General features: G+C 46.8%; 1 protein-coding gene across 4 annotated transcripts in view; it reads left to right on the plus strand.

Annotated features, from left to right (window-relative positions):
• LOC138516177 (cilia- and flagella-associated protein 337-like) overlaps window positions 1-21,616 on the plus strand; it is a 716,411-nt gene that overhangs the window by 279,007 nt on the left and 415,788 nt on the right. For all 4 annotated transcript variants that reach the window (XM_069631108.1, XM_069631107.1, XM_069631105.1 and 1 more), the window contains exon 6: window positions 21,056-21,102. In XM_069631108.1, the coding sequence (XP_069487209.1) occupies window positions 21,056-21,102 (47 nt within the window). The remainder of the gene's footprint in view (window positions 1-21,055; window positions 21,103-21,616) is intronic.

Raw genomic sequence — 21,616 nt, forward strand, 5'->3', positions numbered from 1 at the left:
AGGGTCACCCGAACCAAAAAGGCCAATAAGGTAAAAAGGTCCTTGCTCAAGGATCCCCTAAAACAAATCAAAGTGATCAGGAGCGTCATCACGCCTTATCATAAGAACGCAAAGTATTCTGTTTGGGAGCACTTACAGCTCTTTGAACAGATGATGGAAACTTTCCATTTGAAGGACAGCCAAAGCTGTAGTCAATATGTGAAATGGAACTTCTCTCCAGAATACTCCAGCTTCTTTGTGGGGCTGGAAGAACAAAATCATTCCAGATGATCCACCTACAGGGCGGCCATCTTGAAAACATTTTCTGTGCACAGAAATCCTCAGGAGGCTCACAAGGCAGCCTACAACTTGCATTGTGGGGAAGATCAGGCCCCACAGGAATTTATTCAGGAATTAAAGCATGCCTTTGCACAGAACAGAAGGGTGCGCACTGACAGCAGAGAGTTTGTGAATACTTTTTTCCATGCTCTCCCCAAGTACATCATGACCCAGCTAGTGAGAGGTTTTCATGAGAAAAGATCACTAGACTGGGTCATTGAACAGGCCACACGAATTTATGAGGTGCAAAAGCCCATAGAAAACAAAAATAATTCGAAAAAGCCCCAAACCAACTAACACCCCTGCTGCTGCTAAGGTGGCAGAGGTGAAGGTTGCCCCCATTTTAGATTTAGAGATGGGGGGCCTAAAAACCTGCCTGCACAGTATCAGAATAATCCCAAGCCCAGAAGGCCCTCGGGCCGGTCACAAATGGGACCCCTCACTCCCCTGACTACATCAGCCCCCGCTACAAGGGGAACAGACCTATCCTGGGTTATGTGTGGACTCCTCCAGCCCAAGGGGGGGATCCAACCAAGCAGCAGCTAACCCAGGGAACTTCCCTCCTCACTCCCCCCAGGAGGGCAGTAATTCCCCAAATCCTGGACAGAACTTCTTCCCCAGGTACCCGCAAAACTTTCATCTCCAAAACAATCCATCCTTCTTTCCCCACTTTCCTGAGCCCAGACAACCTAATCCGGGAGAGGGGAGGCCAAGGGTGGAGGGGTACCCAAACTTTCCAAACCTGGGGTATTTTCAGAGAAGGGATAGCTAACCTTCCCGGGATCACCCCAGGGGAGACACCAGGACCCTGTATCGGCCTGAGAGGGTGTCACAACTAGAGCGCCAGGTCCACAACATGGCACAGGATCTGGGTCGATTGCTGAGGGCTCAACAGAACCCTCAGATGAGCATGCCGACGCAGAATGCCTCAAACTCAGGACCTGGTGCTCCAGAGCAATGACGGGGGCAGAACCCCGACAACCCACCGGTTCCAAGGGAGGAGGCACAAGGGGAAGGGGGGTTTAAAGCGTTGGAGGAAGCTTCCTTCCCCATTTGTAAAAAGCCCCTGGAAACCCAGGAACCGGAACCAAAATCTCCTGCCCCTGAAAGTCTGCCACCCAAGGAGCAGATGGGGGGTAGGAGAAACAAAGAACCCAAACAGGCCCATTTTGAGGAGGAGGTACAAATCTTCCAATTTGAGGGAGATGAATCCTCAGAGGATCCTGGGAAAAGGATCTTCTCCTTCAGAGATGGGGGAACTCCTCCCAAAGAAAAATGGGTCCCAAGGGATTCCAACCCAGACTGGGTAGATGTGGGGATTGAGCTGTCACCGCCCATCATTCTATCCCAGAACCAACAATACCGAAAACCCCTGGTTCAAACCCATCCTGGTGACTGCCTCCAAAGAGGGGGGGGGGCGGCCCAGAACCGGAACTAGGGGAAGCCAAAACCACATCCCTAGACTGGGTAGATCTGGGGATTGAGCTGTCGCCGCCCATCATTCTACCCCAGACCCAACAATACCGAAAACCCCTGGTTCAAACCCATCCTGGTGACTGCCTCCAAAGAGGGGGGGGCGGCCCAGAACCGGAACCAGGGGAACCCAAAACCGCATCAATATCCAATTGCCAACTTTTTCTTTCAGATTCCCAAAACTCCCTGCCAAACTCTGCCTAAATCTCTTCTCTCTCAATGTCCAAAACCAGAAAATTAGCCCACCAGTTGTCCAAAAATGTGCATTATCTGTGCCCCCTTGAGGAGAAGGAGGGAAGATACTATGCCCCGGTACAAGTACAGGGGCAAGGTACAATTTTGGCACTGGTGGACACTGGATCCCAAGCTACCCTTCTGTCCAAAAGTTCCTTTGATGAACTAAATCCAGGAAGGGGGGAGAATTACCAAATTCCTCTCACCTCGGTTCCTGGACAACTTCAGAACTTTGACGGGAAAGAAATTCCCGTCGAGGGGACTGCAGATTTGGACATCAAAATTGGGCGACACAAGGTGAAACACCCGGATCTTAGTAGTGACTCCAGAGGGCACCCCTTGTTTACAATGGAATGACCTCCTGAGAAGGTTGTCACCCCTAATAGGTTGCGTAAACAAGGTCCTCTGGACCCAGACTAGCCGACCAATAAAATTAAAACAGAGCGTCAACCATGTTAGTTTAAACGGCACCTGCCACATGGTTGAACAGAAATCTGACAGAATTTCACTTCCAGAACAACCAAATTCCAGATGTAACGGTAATAGCAGTAGGGCAACAGACTGGTGATGGGGGGTCCTCTCTATTTCTGAAAATTAACCTTCCTTCCAGTTTAATGTGGTATTCCACACTGGAAGGAAACACTCCGAAATTCTTTACTAATCCACAATCAGACATTCCCACTCCGATAGTCCAGAAAGATGTGAAATCAGCTCAAAGCCTGGCTGATATTCAGCAAATTGGAGAGCAGTTGTTCATCCCCGTTCAGTTAAATGAAGAGAAGGACTCTGTTCTCACCCGAGTGTGTGTGAACAACGGTAAGAGCTTCATCAGCGAAGCAATGTTCCGCCAATTCCCAAAAGATCCAGCCATTCCCACATTCAAACTGATAGACAAATGGGAAATGGATCTGGAAACACCCAATTCCAAACATCTCCTCGCAAACAGGTGTATGCACAAAATCTCCATTGGCAACAAGAGCATAGTCCATAATTGTTGGGTCGTGCGAGATGTCACTGCCGCCTTTTACTTAGGCAGTGACATTCTCAATCGCTTTGCCATTAGTTTGGACCTAATAAAATTCAAAGCTTGGTCCCGATCAGCGGATAATCCCATGGGCTTTGATGATCCAGAGAAAGAATTTAGGTCAGCTCAATTGCTACCTTATGCAGTTGAAATTCAGGTTAAAGAGGAAGTCACCATCCCAGAAAGGACCAGACAATTCTGCCTGGAAGTGAAAGTTAAAAGAGGACAAAAATTGAAAGACCCTGATGCTTTTATTCATCTAAATGCTTCTCTCCAACAGCAAGGGTTGGGGGTAAACCCAACACCAATAGTCAATATAGAACATGACACCATTCCAATAGAGGTGTATAATAACGACTTAAAGAGTATTACTCTAGCCACAGGCACCATTATTGGAATGGCGGTTGATGACTGCCATTTCTCCATTGATTTAGGAAATGAACTGTTAGGACCAATCCCCAAGGACTGTTTTGACAGTGACAGTGAAGACAATCGGCATGGGGGGAACTTCCTGGTGTACACTTTCTGCCCTTATGGTAAGGAAGATGTGACTTGTGACTTCAGGAGGGATGAGGTGATTTTCCAGGTCCATGAGGGCTGCCTTTTCCACCTGAAGCCTCCAGTCCAAATCAGCACTCTGACCAGGGACTTCTCCACCCAGCTGGAGGAGGCCGCTGAGATAGCAAAACCAGAAGTCTTTCCAGGCTTCAGGCATATGGTGGAAGAGATATTCAACCTAGCTGATGCCTGTGTGACTCTGGAACAGAAGCAAAAGTTGAAACAAGTTTTCTTGGATTTCCAAGATTTCTTTGCGGTAGACTCATATGACTGTGGTCGCAATGACATCCACACAACACCAATTCCCACGGACCCTGGCACGACTCCAGTGTTTGTGAAGCAATATTGCTTGCCTCTCGCATCCATGGAGTCCCTTACTGAAATAATTAAGATCCTTGAGTCCCGGGGAATAATCCGTCCAGACCACAGCACCTTCAATAATCCGGTGCTGGGAATATTGAAGCCAAACGGCCAGTGGAGACTCTGCGCCGACCTTAGGGAGCTCAACAAACGGGTCCATACTTCCCGATGGCCTCTTCCCTACATTGACCAAGGGCTGGCCCAGATCCAGGGGTCACAGGTATTCACTGCAATAGACCTGACCAATGGGTACTGGATTGTGCCTGTCAGTAGGGAGGACCAATACAAGCTGGCTTTTACCTTTGGGGGCCAGCAGTACACATGGACCTGGACTCCCTTCGGATACCTCAACTCCGGCAATGAATTCAACATTTTCCTACATAAGGCCATGCCTGACCTGGGTGCGAGGGGTAACCTGGCTTATGTAGATGATGTCCTCATCAAAAATTCATCTGTGGAGGAACACATAGCGGAGATCCGTTATGTCCTGACACAGTTGAGGGCCGCCGGAGCAAAACTTTCCTTTCAGAAAGCACAGTGGTGTAGAACCCGTGTTAATTTCTTGGGGCATGAGATTACTCCTCAGGGTCTCTGTCCCCAGGAAAAGAAAGTGGAAGCACTTCAGAAACTGAAAGACCCCCACAACTCTGCGGGAACTAAGGAGCCTCCTTGGACTGACTAATTACAGCAGAAAGTTCATTGAGGGCTGCGCAGAGATCACCAGACCCCTGATTCATCTCCTGAAGGGGGGGTCAAGTGGGAATGGGGTCCAGAACAATTTGAGGCAGTAAGACAGCTCAAAAGAAGCTTCTCACAAGCGCCTTGCCTAGCTTACCCTGTCAGAAACAAGGAGTTTTTCTTGGAGACAGGGTTCTCTAATACATGCTTGACTGCTGCATTATATCAAAAGCATGACAAGGTCAATAAAGTAATCTCCTATGCGAGCAAAACTTTATCCTCTGTGGAGGAGAAATTCAATGATTGTGAGAAGGCACTCCTGGCAACGGTGTGGGCATTGAAGAATTACCGCCCGTTTATCCAGGGGGAACACATTATAGTGGAGACCCCACACCAGCCTCTCCAATATCTCCAAAGTGACAGAATCCGAGCCGGAAATGTGAGTAATTCCCAAATTACTTCCTGGATTCTGTCAATGCAAGGCTTTCCTGTGGAGGTCAGATATGGCCAAAACAAGAAGAGTCCCCTCGCACAAGGTCTGGCTGACTTGCATGATTGTGCCAGAGAAAACTGTCTCGAGGACGAAAGTCTAAAAATTAAGGACAACATGGAGGCATACCTTTATTCCCCACACAAAGTCTTTGAGGAAGACAAGTGTGAGGGAATGCCCACTGTCTATGTGGATGGATGCTCTTACCATGTTGACAACAATGGGGAAAATGAACTGGTGGCCGGCGTAGGGAATGCATGGGTGAATCCCCAGAACCCTGCGCCGGGTACAAAATTGGTCCCCGAAGTAGTCAGGTGGCAGAGTTGATGGCTGTGCATCAAGCAATCCTCACTGCTGTCCAACATCAACTCCACGAACGGGTCATAATCACAGGCTCGGATTATGTACGGAACGGGTTCGTGGAGCACATGGTTAATTGGAAAACCAGAGGCATGTTATGTGCTAATAACAAACCCTTGAAACATGGGAAGTTAATTCAAAACATTGATGATCTGGTCACCGTGAATGGGATGCCCATCTACTGGAAAAAGATCAAGGGTCATTCCAAAGTAGAGGGACCAGACAAAACTGAAAATGACTTAGCTGATCAGCTGGCCAAAACCGGGGCCATCCAAGGGAATCTAATAGAGATTGAGTCCCTTTTGGGGGAAATCCAGGTCACTGCTATCACTAGGTCCCAGACAAATGCTCACAATGATCTTTCAACTGCACAATGGAGTAAGGAGACCCCAGATGCTGATTTGATCATGGCTCAGAAGGGGGATCCAATAATTGGTAAGTTTTACCAACACATTGAGGACCCTGAGAACTTTCCCCTGACGGATACCGATTACATTGGGAAAGAGGACCTTAGAGTGTTGATGAAATGTCCAAAAATTTTCCGAATCCAAGACGGTTTTTTGGTAAGGAAATCCCAAGCTGGCCATGATCAGTGGGTGGTCCCTACCTTATTCCGAAGCCTGATGTTAAGTCACGCCCATAATGCGGCCACCGCCGGTCATAGGGGGTTTCATACAACACTTGAGATCTTAAGAGAGGTTGCATACTGGCCACACATGGGGCAGGACCTCGACCAATACTTGAAGGGGTGTCTTGTGTGTGCACAGTTTCAGCCAACATCCCTCACACACCGTGCGCCTCTCGAAAAGAGGGGGATGACACTGGCATGGTCAGATTTGCAAGTCGACTTCATAGGCCCCGTGATTCGCTCCTCATGGGGAAATAAGTACATGTTGACGGTGACATGCTTTTTTACTAAATGGGTGGAATGTCTCCCAACCCCAAACTGCAAGGCAGAAACAGCAGCTGCCCTGATGATCAACCACATCTTTCTGTGTTTTGGTCTACCCCAAAGGATTGAGTCAGACAGAGGTAGCCATTTTACCAGCAAAGTAATGACTAAGATGTGGGAGATACTGGGGGTTGAAAGGAAGCTACATATTGCTTACCGGCCAGCCTCTTCTGGTGCAGTGGAGAGATACAACAGAATCATTGTGAGCAGATTAAAAACATTTGTGGCAGATTCTGGGCCAAATTGGGATATCCGATTACCTCTTGTCCTAATGGCCATCATATCTACCCCTTCATCTGCAAGTAAAATGTCACCATTTGAGCTGATGACTGGACGCAAGATGGTGCTTCCCCAGCATTTGCTCTACAGGACCCAAGAGCAGACATTAATAAATGCCTCCACAACTCACAAATACATTGAGAATTTAAGGAAACACGTCCAACATGCTTTTGCCTATGCTCAGCGGAATCTAGAAAGATCAGCCGAGAGTATGAAACCTCACTATGACCTGAAGACTACCATGAAAGAATACAATGTGGGAGACCAGGTCTATCCATACAATTTCCAAAGGAACCAGGCCAAACAGCGAAAATTTCTGCCTACATGGAAGGGACCTTTTGAAATTGTAGACAAGATCTCCCCAGTCGCCTACAAGAGCTGCATCCCCAAAGGTAGTTTGGCGGAAGGGGAAGACAAGTGGGTCCATATAAATCAGCTAAAGTGTTGCCATCCCAGGCACACTCTGCAGCAACTGGAGGAGTCCTCTGCAATCCTACAGTGGGCCGCTCCAGAGTAATACAGTTCCAACCCTAAAATATTCCACATATAGCCTATAAAGTTCTATGATTCTTGAATGCAAATGTTTCCTGAAGTATAAAATGTATATGTTCGCCCCACCATTAATAGTGGGGGGAAATGGCTACGAATATGTTTCTGCCGCTTTGCTTTGTCATCCTAGGAGAGATGAAACCATGGAAACTGACCGAGGAGGACGACCCGGGGACCGAGAGCAAAGATCCGAGGGGCCCGGGGTACCGCCCGAAAACTCCCATCAGGACCGGCAAGGAGAACCGATCGATCCACCCTGATGGAGGAAAAGATGCTGAACTGTGCCATCTGCGGAATCAGAAGAAGATGATGCAGACCTCCCAGCGCGTGGATCAAAACATCCTTTGCACCCGACTCCCCCTTGACTCAAAATCAAAGTGCAATCGGGCGGGGGGGCTTGTTGGGTGTCTTGACCCACATTTGAACTATTAGGCTACAACATTTGGTGCTGTGGGCTTAGAAAATCCAAGATGGCGAAAAGGCCACATTTGCGCCAGAATCCAGAAAAACCACGCAGTTTTGCACACACCAAAATGGTCGACTGACCTGCCACCCACCAGTGCGAGCATGATGGGCCAGAAGCACCATGAGTGAAACGTGGTGCCAAAGGAAAAACAGCAGTGCCGGTTAGCTCAAAATGCACCTTGAAATCACCTTTGTTTCTCTGAAATGCAAGTTAAAAATGCCTATTTTAAACATTGCAAGATATTCAAAAATCTCACTGAACACCAGCAGACATTTGGCAGAATGTAGTCTTGTGTGCATACAAAATCTGGAAAGATGAAGAGCGTAAAATAATGTTCATAACACAACTGGCTGAGCGGTGGATGTCTTCATCTGCAAGTAAAATGTCACCATTTGAGCTGATGACTGGACGCAAGATGGTGCTTCCCCAGCATTTGCTCTACAGGACCCAAGAGCAGACATTAATAAATGCCTCCACAACTCACAAATACATTGAGAATTTAAGGAAACACGTCCAACATGCTTTTGCCTATGCTCAGCGGAATCTAGAAAGATCAGCCGAGAGTATGAAACCTCACTATGACCTGAAGACTACCATGAAAGAATACAATGTGGGAGACCAGGTCTATCCATACAATTTCCAAAGGAACCAGGCCAAACAGCGAAAATTTCTGCCTACATGGAAGGGACCTTTTGAAATTGTAGACAAGATCTCCCCAGTCGCCTACAAGAGCCGCATCCCCAAAGGTAGTTTGGCGGAAGGGGAAGACAAGTGGGTCCATATAAATCAGCTAAAGTGTTGCCATCCCAGGCACACTCTGCAGCAACTGGAGGAGTCCTCTGCAATCCTAGAGTGGGCCGCTCCAGAGTAATACAGTTCCAACCCTAAAATATTCCACATATAGCCTATAAAGTTCTATGATTCTTGAATGCAAATGTTTCCTGATGTATAAAATGTATATGTTCGCCCCACCATTAATAGTGGGGGGGAAATGGCTACGAATATGTTTCTGCCGCTTTGCTTTGTCATCCTAGGAGAGATGAAACCATGGAAACTGACCAAGGAGGACGACCCGGGGACCGAGAGCAAAGATCCGAGGGGCCCGGGGTACCGCCCGAAACTCCCATCAGGACCGGCAAGGAGAACCGATCGATCCACCCTGATGGAGGAAAAGATGCTGAACTGTGCCATCTGCGGAATCAGAAGAAGATGATGCAGACCTCCCAGCGCGTGGATCAAAACATCCTTTGCACCCGACTCCCCCTTGACTCAAAATCAAAGTGCAATCGGGCGGGGGGGCTTGTTGGGTGTCTTGACCCACATTTGAACTATTATGCTACAACATTTGGTGCTGTGGGCTTAGAAAATCCAAGATGGCGAAAAGGCCACATTTGCGCCAGAATCCAGAAAAACCACGCAGTTTTGCACACACCAAAATGGTCGACTGACCTGCCACCCACCAGTGCGAGCGTGATGGGCCAGAAGCACCATGAGTGAAACGTGGTGCCAAAGGAAAAACAGCAGTGCCGGTTAGCTCAAAATGCACCTTGAAATCACCTTTGTTTCTCTGAAATGCAAGTTAAAAATGCCTATTTTAAACATTGCAAGATATTCAAAAATCTCACTGAACACCAGCAGACATTTGGCAGAATGTAGTCTTGTGTGCATACAAAATCTGGAAAGATGAAGAGCGTAAAATAATGTTCATAACACAACTGGCTGAGCGGTGGATGTCAGCAGCTTAAGTGAAATTGGACTTAAAACCACTAAAATCGAAATGTTTAAAATAAATGAGTGACCTACTTTTTGAGTGTCACATAGGTTGCAACTGTTTAAATGTCATAGTTTTGAACTTAGAATCAGCGTTCTAGCTGCATGCGTAAACATTGTAAGTTTGATTTGAATGAAGAAAACTGGAACAAAAGTGTCATTTAGCTGAAGCCTGGCTTGAAAAGATTGAATTCTGCCTGACAACTACCCCCGACAGGAGTGGAAACTTGCCTAGCAACTGCATTCCCAGGCCTGGCCTCCCTTCTGCTGCACCACCAAAAGGAGATCACACCTCTCTGATTGAATTAGGGGTGGGGTACCTGGGGTTGCAGGAAATAGAACAATGAGCTTTCCTTGGCTCAGGCAAATGTTAAATTAGGGGGGGTCGTAAATGGCTTCCTCTTGGAAGAAACTGGGAGGAGCAGTGCTTCTGGGAGCCACCTGAGCTGGAGGCGGGGACAGATAGAAATCCCCCATGTGCTTTGGAACCTAAACCACACCCATCTGGGCCAGAGCATAATTTTAAAAAGATGGATAATTCATAGTACGAAATTGTCAAAATTATATAATAATATCATTTATTCTTGTGATTTTTCTGTGCACATTTTAAGAGGTGTTAGGACTCGGTGGTATGTTCTGGGGGGTAGTAGCGGAAAATAAGGTATTACTCCAAATGTCTGTATGTTAGAAATCTGACACTTTATCATCTGATGCCCATACTCCCTGCTCATGTGTGTGTGTAAATTCTGGAAAGGTTTAGAGGTTGTGTTCTTGATGAAAAGGGCAGAATTCTGTCAGAAGTGGACATGACATCTTACAAAGACAGGGATCGGATGATTTGGTGCTACCGAAAATATGTTAACTGGACATATAATATTAGAAAAATTGTACATAGATAAATATGTATTTGGATCAAAAATAGATTTGTGTGCAAATTGACAAGGGGAGGATCCTCTGACACATAAATTTACCTCATCACGATGACACTCCATTTCCTTCCCCAAATCAAGGGAGAGAGGATAGCTTGGCCAATGATAAGTTGTGAGGGGCAGGCTTAGTTATGCCCACACACACACCCATTTTCTAAAGACATAAAAGGAGCCACTGGGACCCAGGTAGGGAGATTCACTTTCCACTTCAAACTGATTTCTTGCGAAGCATTTTGACAGACCAGACAATATCCAGAAGACTCCAGAACCAGAACTTAGAAAACCAGACTCCAGATTTCATAACTTGCAGCAGAGAGGCCTAGTCCAAAAGCTGAATCCTTCTCAGCAGGCCTCAGAATCCCCGCAACCTAACCAAACTATTCAGCAGCCGGGCGAGCTGTTTGATTCTGGCCTAGAACCTTGTGCCAGAAACACCCAGAAAGCAGAGATGTATGCAGTGCCAAGAACTTTTGCCAGAACCAGAGATCCAGAGAGCAGAACCGGTACCAAAGACTGCCCGTGGCGAGAGAACCGCAGCTAAACCTGTTGACCAGATCGGTGACGGAGGCCCATTCCTTCCAAGACTAGGAGTGAGTATCCGGAAAACTGTGCCATAACCAATCTCTTAGTCTAAAATAATCTGATTCAAACCATTTTAACCTGTCCAGAACTGCATCATAGAAATTGTGTGTCCCTTCTGTGATTAAACCTGTAAAAGTGTCATTTGTCATTCTGAACTTTAAAATTTAATTTCTGAAAATCTACCTCCACTAAATTGTCCCTATCTTTGGAACCGCGTGTGCTAGGAACGCGATTTAACTTTCATTTTAAAGCTAAGAATCTAGGCTTTCCACGCCTTATAGTCTTTCCGTAATCGAAAAAGTGCCACGAATTGCAACTAGCTGAATTTCATCACTTGTAAAAAATCGCTGTCTTTTGCTTTGCATTGCTGAAATCCGTTTTCAACCTAATAATGCCCCATGAATCACTGATAGTGTTGACCTGAACTAATTCAAAGTAGCTATCACCTATCCTGAATCTCCTATAGGGAATTAAAATCATTTTTAGCATATTTTCACTTCTTTGCAAATCACATTTAAAGTATTTTTGCCTGTGTTTTAAAATCATCCCTGTTGCTCTAAGCTTACTAGGGGGGAACTGAATTGGTAGTACATTGTGATTGTATTCCTGAAAATTGTGTGCTTTCCTTCCATCTCTTTATACTGCATAGCGGGGGGAGTGAATTGCCACAAGGGGAAAAGTGATTATATTATCCCTTGTTGAAACCATATCAGTTTATTTCTGTGCTGCATTCTTTTCGTCATTCAATTTACTTGAAACCATAAAGCATCCTCAGCTATTTTATTCTTCTATACCAGGGGTGCACAACTGATTTTGACAGAAGGCCGAAAGTACCTTACATGAGGGCTATAGTGGGCCGAATAGTAAATGTGGGCGGGGCGGTGGGCGGGATGTGGCAGGAGGCTTTTTAAACCCCCAAGTTGTACTAAACACATGGAAAAAGAAAGTTTTTGAGGGGTAACGATTTTTATTTGCATTTCAAACTTACATTTTGTACTACACATTTTCCATTGTTATAAGTTATTTCTATTTAGTTATTGTATCTCGCCTGTTTAATTAACTTATATATATTTTATTGACCCTAGATTGGACATGCCGTTATTTTGGACTGCTACAGTTTGCTATTTGGGTTGCCCAAGAGGAGCATGGCCTTCGTTGAGTCAGGTTTCCTCAAAAAGCCAAAGATGAACATCTCCTAACTGTGCCTGTTTTAGCTTTATTATTGGGTTCACTCTTGAAGTGCAACACTATGCCCCAGGGCCCCTACCCCCAACCAAACACTATGCCCCATGGCCCCCTCACCCCAACCAAAAACTATGCCCCATGTCACTCACCCCCAACCAAACACTATGCCCCATGTCCTCCTCACCCCCAACCAAACACTATGCCCCATGTCCCCCTCACCCCCAACCAAACACTATGCCCCATGTCCCCCTCACCCCCAACCAAACACTATGCCCCATGTCCCTCACCCCCAACCAAACACTATGACCCATGGCCTCCTTACACCCAAACCAAACACAATGCCCTATGGCCCCCTCACCCCCAACCAAACACTATGCCCCATGGCCCCCTCACCCCCAACCAAACACTATGCCCCATGGCCCCCTTACACCCAAACCAAACACAAAGCCCTATGGCCCCCTCACCCCCAACCAAACACTATGCCCCATGTCCCCCTCACCCCCAACCAAACACTATGCCCCATGTCCCCCTCACCCCCAACCAAACACTATGCCCCATGTCCCCCTCACCCCCAACCAAACACTATGCCCCCCTCACCCGCAACCAAGCACTATGCCCCATGTCCCTCACCCCCAACCAAACGCAATGCCCCATGGCCCCCTTACACCCAACCAAACACAATGCCCCATGTCCCACACCCCCAACCAAACACTATGCCCCATGTCCCCCTCACCCCCAACCAAACACTATGCCCCATGTCCCCCTCACCCCCAACCAAACACTATGCCCCATGTCCCTCACCCCCAACCAAACACTATGCCCCATGGCCCCCTTACACCCAACCAAACACTATGCCCCATGTCCCTCACCCCCAACCAAACACTATGCCCCATGGCCCCCTTACACCCAACCCAAACACAATGCCCTATGGCCCCCTCACCCCTAACCAAACACTATGCCCCATGTCCCTCACCCCCAACCAAACACTATGCCCCATGGCACCCTCACCCCCAACCAAACACTATGCCCCATGTCCCCCTCACCCCCAACCAAACACTATGCCCCATGTCCCCCTCACCCCCAACCAAACACTATGTCCCATGTCCCTCACCCCCAACCAAACACTATGTCCCATGGCCCCCTTACACCCAACCAAACACAATGCCCTATGGCCCCCTCACCCCCAACCAAACACTATGCCCCATGTCCCTCACCCCCAACCAAACACTATGCCCCATGGCCCCCTTACACCCAACCCAAACACAATGCCCTATGGCCCCCTCACCCCTAACCAAACACTATGCCCCATGTCCCTCACCCCCAACCAAACACTATGCCCCATGGCCCCCTCACCCCCAACCAAACACTATGCCCCATGTCCCCCTCACCCCCAACCAAACACTATGCCCCATGTCCCCCTCACCCCCAACCAAACACTATGTCCCATGTCCCTCACCCCCAACCAAACACTATGTCCCATGGCCCCCTTACACCCAACCAAACACAATGCCCTATGGCCCCCTCACCCCCAACCAAACACTATGCCCCATGTCCCTCACCCCCAACCAAACACTATGCCCTATGGCCCCCTCACCCCCAACCAAACACTATGCCCCATGGCCCCCTCACCCCCAACCAAACACTATACCCCATGTCCCTCACCCCCAACCAAACACTATGTCCCATGGCCCCCTCACCCCCAACCAAACACTATGCCCCATGGCCTCTTCACCCCCAACCAAACCCCCCACCCCATGGCCCCCTCACCCCCAACCAAACCCCCACCCTCCAAATCAGCACACACAAACCAGCACCAATACAGACCCGAACCCCCACCCCCCAACTCAGCACACACACAAACATGCACCCATAAAGACCCAAACCCCCCCACCCACCCAACTCCAAACCCCCCACCCCCCAACTCAGCACACACACTCTCAAGCATGCACCCATACAGACCCGAACCCCCCACCTCCCAACTCAGCACACACACAAACATGCACCCACAAAGACCCAAACCCCCCACCCCCAAACCCCCCACCCCCCAACTCAGCACACACTCTGAAGCAGGCACCCATACAGACCCGAACCCCCCATCCCCCAACTCAGCACACACACAAACATGCACCCATACAGACCCGAACCCCCAACTCAGCACACACACAAACATGCACCCATAAAGACCCGAACCCCCCGCCCCCCCAAATCAGCACACTCTCAAACAAGCACCCATACAGACCCGAACCCCCACCCCCCAACTCAGCACACACACAAGCATGCACCCATACAGACCCGAACCCCCACCCCCCAACTCAGCACACAAAATACATTCAAATACAAACATTCATACACATCCGACACACCCCCACCCCGCATCTCAACATACACACAAAATACATTCAAATACAAACATTCATACACATCCGACACCCCCCCACCCCCACATCTCAACATACACACAAAATACATTCAAATACAAACATTCATACACATCCGACACCCCCCACCCCCGCATCTCAAAATACACACAAAATACATTCAAATATTCATACACATCCGACACACCCCCCCACCCCCGCATCTCAACATACACACAAAATACATTCAAATACAAACATTCATACACATCCGACACACCCCCCACCCCGCATCTCAACATACACACACAAACATAAAGCAAAACAAACCCGACACACAAACACAAACAGAGCACTTACCGGAGACGTGCTGGAAGGCTGGAAGGCAGGTAAGCTGGAACGCTGGAATCGTACTACGGCTGGCGTGGTCCAAGGCTGAAATGCCTTCCGGCATCAAGCCTTATGGACCACGCCAGCCGTAGTGCTGGCCCTCCATTGGTGCAGCACACACGCATTACGTGGCTCGTAGGAGCGACGTGGTGCGTGTGTGTGCTGAGCCAATGAGGGCCAGTGTTTTGTCTGGCCCGGAAGACAACAAAGACTTTCCTAATGGAGGGCGGCCGTGGGCCACCCTCCATTAGGAAAGTCTTTGTGCCTTGCGGGCCGGACTAAAGAGCATGGCGGGCCGCAACTGGCCCGCGGGCCGTATGTTGTGCACCCATGTTCTATACCAACTTCTAAGTGATTACAAAAGTGGGCCAGTGTAATATTATCCATTGTTGATCACTATCATATTCATAAGTGTGCAATCAAATATTAATTTATTATAAAAGTGTGATATATATATATATATATATATATATATATATATATATATATATATATATATAGTTTAATTTTCAAATAAATCTTTTGTTTTTTGCAAAACAAACCTACTTCTTGGCTCAGTGAGGTCAGGGGGATTCAAAGAGAGGGGTGTTATATAAGGGTTTATCATCCAGATTATAACTTGACATCAAAATATATAATTAAGGGCTTCCCTTGGGCATCCCAGACCCGACATTGACTTAGTTGGAGTGCTGAATTGAAGTCCCTTAACAGGACAGACCCTAACCAATAGGATTCCTAGAGGGTGTGCCTCGCATAATTCAGTCTACCCACCCCTTAGGGAAATACATAAATAGAGGCAACTTATGACCTAGAAAGACACACATTCACCCATCAACTGATTACCGGCGGAGCACTTTGCAAGAGGAATCCATATTCAAGACTCCAGAACTTTGAAAGCAGAGAGGCCCCATTCCAAAGCTGAACCCTTCTCAGCTTGGCCTTTTAAAATCCTGAAACCAGATTTTACCCCAGACCTCCAAGGGGAAACAAACCAAAAAGAACAGCCTGGCTGTGCAGTTTCTGCTTTCTTGCTAAGAATTCTTGCTAGAACCAGAGATCCAAACCAGTAGAGCAGGGCTGTAACCAGATAGCTGTGAACCAGAACCGACCCGTCAGATCCAGTCCAGAGTGCTGTGCAGTGTCCAGAGTGCCGTGCTGAGTGCAGAACCAGAGGGCCTTGGGTCCAGTCCGGTGGGCTAGCAGAATCCCAGTCCAGAAATCTTTGACCAGATCGCTGACGGGTCCATTCCAAATATTGGTAGTGAGTATCTATAGCATAGAATTGTCTCTAGCAAATATCTTACCCATAAGTAATCCTATCCAAACCTTTCTATCATATCCAGAACTGCATTGTAGAAAATCTTTTGTTTCTTTCCTGAATCCTTCTCACATTCCTATAGTCCTTCGATAATTGTAGTGTTAAAATCATCTTTGCGCTGATATATTTTCTGAAGAAAGACAAGCATCTCCCCAGGTAGAAACCATCCAGTGGCGTCGCTGGGTGGGTGGCTGTGCTGTCGTGTAGCTTGTGGCTTCATAGACTCCCTAGTGTAAAGAAAATCCTGTTTGTAATGTTCAAAAGCCCATCTTTCATTTGAAAATGTTGACTCTTTCTGAGAAAAATCGACCTCTACTGAAACCTTCATAACTTCCGTACCGTGTTTGCTATAAACGAAATTTAAGTGTCAAATTGAAGCATCCTCAGCTTTCCAACGAATCCAAAACGGCATGCCAACTCCTTCGAGTTTTTCCGCAATCGCGCTTCTCGCACGTGGAAAAGTTTGCCGTATATTTTCATTTGACTCAATTTCATCACGTGTAAAACAGCTGTTCTTTGCATCCGACCTCAGAATTAGGTGTTCAATCTGCTAGTGACTCAATAATCATTGCTAGTGTTTATCTGAAACTATACAAAGCGGCTCTCACTAGTTTTGAATCCAATTTAGTGAATTAAATCAATTTTCCAGTGTTTTTAACCATTCATTCAAAGCCGCATTCAAAAGCATTTGACCCGTTTGCAATCATTCCTGTTTCTCTCTGAGTTTGCTGGGGGAAATTGGGATTGAAACTGTATTTGTTGAGTGTATATTCCTGAAACCTGTTTTCTCTCCTTCTATCTCTTTATCTTGCATATTGGGGGGATTGAGTAGTGTGCAGGGGGGAAGAGTGACATTGCATTTGACTGAACCCACACAAAGTATTATTCTATGCTGCATTATTTTTCATATCCATACTTCTTCTGATTAAAGAGATTGTTGATTGTAACACCACCCATTGGTGATCATTGTATACATATTAAATAAGTATGATATATATATATTGTGAAATCCATATAATAAATCTTTTAACTTTGCAAAACAGCCTGCTTCCTGGTTCAGTGTGACCGGGGGGGATTCAAAGAGAGGGACGTGATATAAGGGTACATCATTCAGAAATAAAAGAACTTATAGACAAAAATATATAATTAAGGGTTTCAATTGTGCATCCCACGCTAGGCATTGACTTAGGTGAAGTGTTGGGTTGAAATCGCTTACACAACACCCTCTTTCTAAATCTACCTGCCTCTACTCTCCGCCCTTTGCAACTTATCCAGAACAGGACTGCGAGACTTGTACTTGGCCTCAAGCCCTGGGATTGTATCTCTCCAGCTCTGAAATCTCTCCATGGGCTCCCTGTGGATGCAAGAATTAAATTCAAAAACCTCTGCATTGTCCACAAGGCTTTCTGGGGCCTGGGTACAACATACTTTCAGCTATCCCTCTGCAAATACCTCCCCTCTCGAGCTCTCTGCTCCTCTACCCTAACTCTCTCAGGGTCAGTTGTTTTTCTAAGAAACGAGCTGGTGGTCGATCTCTGTCTTCAGCTGGGAGTGTCTGTTTGGAACAGCCTCCCCGCCACCCTAAAACTCGAGGAGAACCATCTCTGGTTCCCGGAAGCACCTCAAGACCTTCCTCTTTACTTCTGCCTTTGCCTCCCCTTTCCCCTGCTGATTTTCTGTCCTCCTTCGGCACTGTGCACCTGGCCAGCCTCTGTCCTCCGGGCCCAGGTACCTGCTCACCCTGCCACCCTCCCGCTGTGCCTCCGGGCCACCCCTTGCACTCGGGTCTGTATCAGTACCCATACAGGCCTCCCTTTTTCTCTTCCAGCACTTATCAGACCTACTCAGTCTACCGCCTTAAACCCAGCACTTGCCACTTGCTGGCTACACTACCATTGCTTGTTGCCTTATTATTTATCAATTTATTATTATTTATCTGTGTCTCCTTGTTCCACACTCTCCTTTTCTCCCACTTCCTTGCACTTTTTCCCCCTCCCCTTCTCCCATGAACTTGCGTGTTCTCAATGTCACTGGGCCTAGTAAGATCGTTGTTTTGTTCTCCCCTGTTCCCCTTCCCTTGCCATGCCCTGAAACACTTGTGTCTGAGCGTGATATTAATAAAATATCATATCATATCATATCATACCAACAGCTTGCCGCCGAAATCTTAAAACCATCCCACCTGGGATGTCAGGCGGCGGAAAGTTTAAGTCCCCATTCCTGTGGAGTCCACGGAAATGGGGACACGGAAGCACGGGCCCCGTTGCTTATGGGGCCGGTGCTTCTGTGAAAACCATAACTGTAGGGATCACCGCCCCAATGGCCCCTTCAGGCATAGTTGTAGTCTGGCGGTCCAGAAAGGGTGCCGGTACGTTGCTACAGGCACCCTTCTTTTCGACCGCCAATCTTAGAATGAGGCCCAAAGTTTGGGCCTCATCACGACCTCGGCGGAAACCCTTAATTCCGGCGGTAGCGCTATTACCGCCGGATTTAAGGGTCCGCCGAATCAGGGCCTCGGCGGATTACAACCCAGCTCTGAGCTGGTGTGAAATCCACCGAGAATTTGCGCTCATACCGCCGGCGGGAAATCTCTATAGGGCTCAATGGGAATGGGGAGGTCAGATGCACCATTCATCAATGGTGCCGGTGCAGACATTGTCTGTGGGTGGTAGGGCACCCACCCGCAGAACTCGGAGTATGCCGGTCCGGTAACAACGGTAACGGCAAGCTTACCAGTACCGTTGTTACCGGACCGGCATACTCGTAATGAGGCCTAGTGTTTTACATGACATGGATTAACAATTAGTTCATGATTATTCAGACCTAACTCATGTAGCAGATCTTTACAGTATAACTCAAGATTGTTGGTGCAGTTTTCCCTTGTGTGCTGCATGTACTCTTGTTTCAATAAAGAGTTTCCAAAAAGAGTGTCCTTGGGGGGATCTATCAAGGACCGGTACAAGGATAGAATTCTCCAGTCTGCACATGCACTTAAAGACTTCAGACCCAACTCATATCTTATAAATTATATGGGTATACAATTTGTCAACCAGAGCGCTTTCCTCCAGATGACCCCTCAAAAAGGGGAAGTTTACAGAGAATCCAAGAGGGAAAATGTCCACCCCATATAACTATTTGGGGACTATCTTCCCCTCATAGAACTGAAGCAGGGGCTGGACAGAGAATTTCCTGTTTCTAGATACAAACTTTAACAGTTGACTATTGAGCATTGATGACTTGTTCGTAAGGAAATCTGTTAAGTAAGATTAACAGGGGGAATCCAGAATAGGGAATACCAGATATATCATGTTATGTGAAACAGCAACTTTGTTTCGTTCATTAACCAGGTGTGCCTCCAATGCTTATGGAAAACTGAAAAGCGCAGATGGGCGATTGCCAATGGAAGTGATATCATACAGCACAGATGTTGGGAGTGTGCAGTTGACAATGGTGTGAATGCCCAGAAGGAACATGTTTTGTGAGATAAGGCAATTGTGCGGTTAAAGTGAAGTGACTAGAGAATGATGTGTATGTCTCATATGAGAGTTTTGGCCTTTCCAGCGGAGGACTACTGACATTAAACATTTGCAAGAATTTCATTAAAGCAGAGAAACTCGCGTAGAGCCGAAAGAAAAAGTGGACATTAAACAACTCTTTATACTGCATAAGAGTGGTGCTAAAGGAGCCCGGGAAGGTGGGGGTTCCATCATAATGACAGTGAGAGATTTAAAACACGAGTATAAGGCTAATATAGTGGAAGAGAAATCTTCCATTTCAAAGGAAAGGTTCAGTGGCATTCCCACTGAAGCTCAGAAATGATCCAGAGAGGAGAAGCTGCTCAGGATTTGCCAGAAGAAATGGGGACCTTGGAAATGGCATTCAGAATTATTTGTTCAGTAAACCGAGGAGCAAATACAGACATTAAGGCTGCCAAGAGCTCTTGTGGTCAGCTAGAAGGGGGCCCTGATGTGTGCTTAACTTGAGATCTTAAAGTGGGTCTCACAATACATACATTCATTAAGTTAAATTGGTTCATACTATTTGAGTTGGATCGCCAGTCTGCAGGTCCTGCGCTTATAGTCCTATTGGGAAAGGTGAAGGACACTCAGTGGCAGCACATCCCATAACATGGGGTTTGTATAATCTTTCCCCATTGCAAACTCGTTTCATCCTACCTCCCCCAACAACATACCCCTTTCTTCGATGACTGAGTTTGAAGGAATTACAATGTCACTTTTGTGGTACAGACATTCTATAGATATTTATATTAAATAAAGAACAGCAAATGAGTGCTTGTTAAACTGCAATACAAGGAACAGAAATGTAAATAGCTGTTGATTCTGCACCTCTTTATCTTTCTTTAATTAATGTATTCTGATTCTGTAAAATCCTTAAACACACAATACATACTGTGCTGCTGTATGATATGTGTTGTTTGATTATGCCTGGATAAAAGGTTGTAGATAATGAAAGAGGATGTTTCTCTGTGTCACTCTGTCAAATGCCTTTGCAAGGGTCTAGGTCATTGCATTTCGTTGATCCACATGTGATCGTACTTTCTGGAAACACTCATTCTGCTGCACCATCATTTGTGCCAATTCATATTCAGACTGTCTGTCGAGATCCCCTACAAACTGTTTCTGGGTAGTGGGCTTCAGAATACGCCTTCTAACAGATGTTAGCAGTGCCAGTGCATGGTTGGTAGGTTCTGGCTTTCTCCTCTCTTGTGCGGATGCCAATGCTTCAAACTGATACCATAACCTACTGTTGCTCTGTTCCCTAGGGCTGTGTTAACATCATCCTGGTCTCTTCCACAGCAGAAACATTAAGGTGGGTATTCTGCATCATAATAAAAGGAACCTAACTTATAAATAATATGCAAGAAGCCCATACAAAATGAAACTTGAATCTGCTTCTTAACTTTCAAAATAATTTGCATTGTGGGCTTCTTTACAGCTAATATATTTCTTAATTGTGTGATTAGAGTATGCCACGGAATGGTTCTAGAGTTGTTCAGTGATCCCTGCACTTTTCCTAAAGGGATTATGTGAACGTAACACTTGTGCTATTTTAAATGCTACATTAGTGAATCCATGTTTAGTGGTAGTAATCTGTTTCTACTTATATGGACTGAAAACTCTGGGCATTTGGGTACTAACGTATTGCTGTCTCTTAGAAACAATAGTCCAGATAGCAGTGGCCACAATCACCGGGGCTTGTGCAAGCCTTTACTACTCCAAGTGTCATTTTTGGACCACCTCTCTTACAATTGGACCAGGTGTGATGTCTGTTGACACAAAATGGAACCCCTAATCCCGTTCTGCTGGTGGCGTCCTAGGCAGCA

This window comes from Ambystoma mexicanum, chromosome 6q, assembly GCF_040938575.1.
Source record: "Ambystoma mexicanum isolate Mex_15411 chromosome 6q, UKY_AmexF1_1, whole genome shotgun sequence".
NCBI lineage: Eukaryota > Metazoa > Chordata > Amphibia > Caudata > Ambystomatidae > Ambystoma > Ambystoma mexicanum.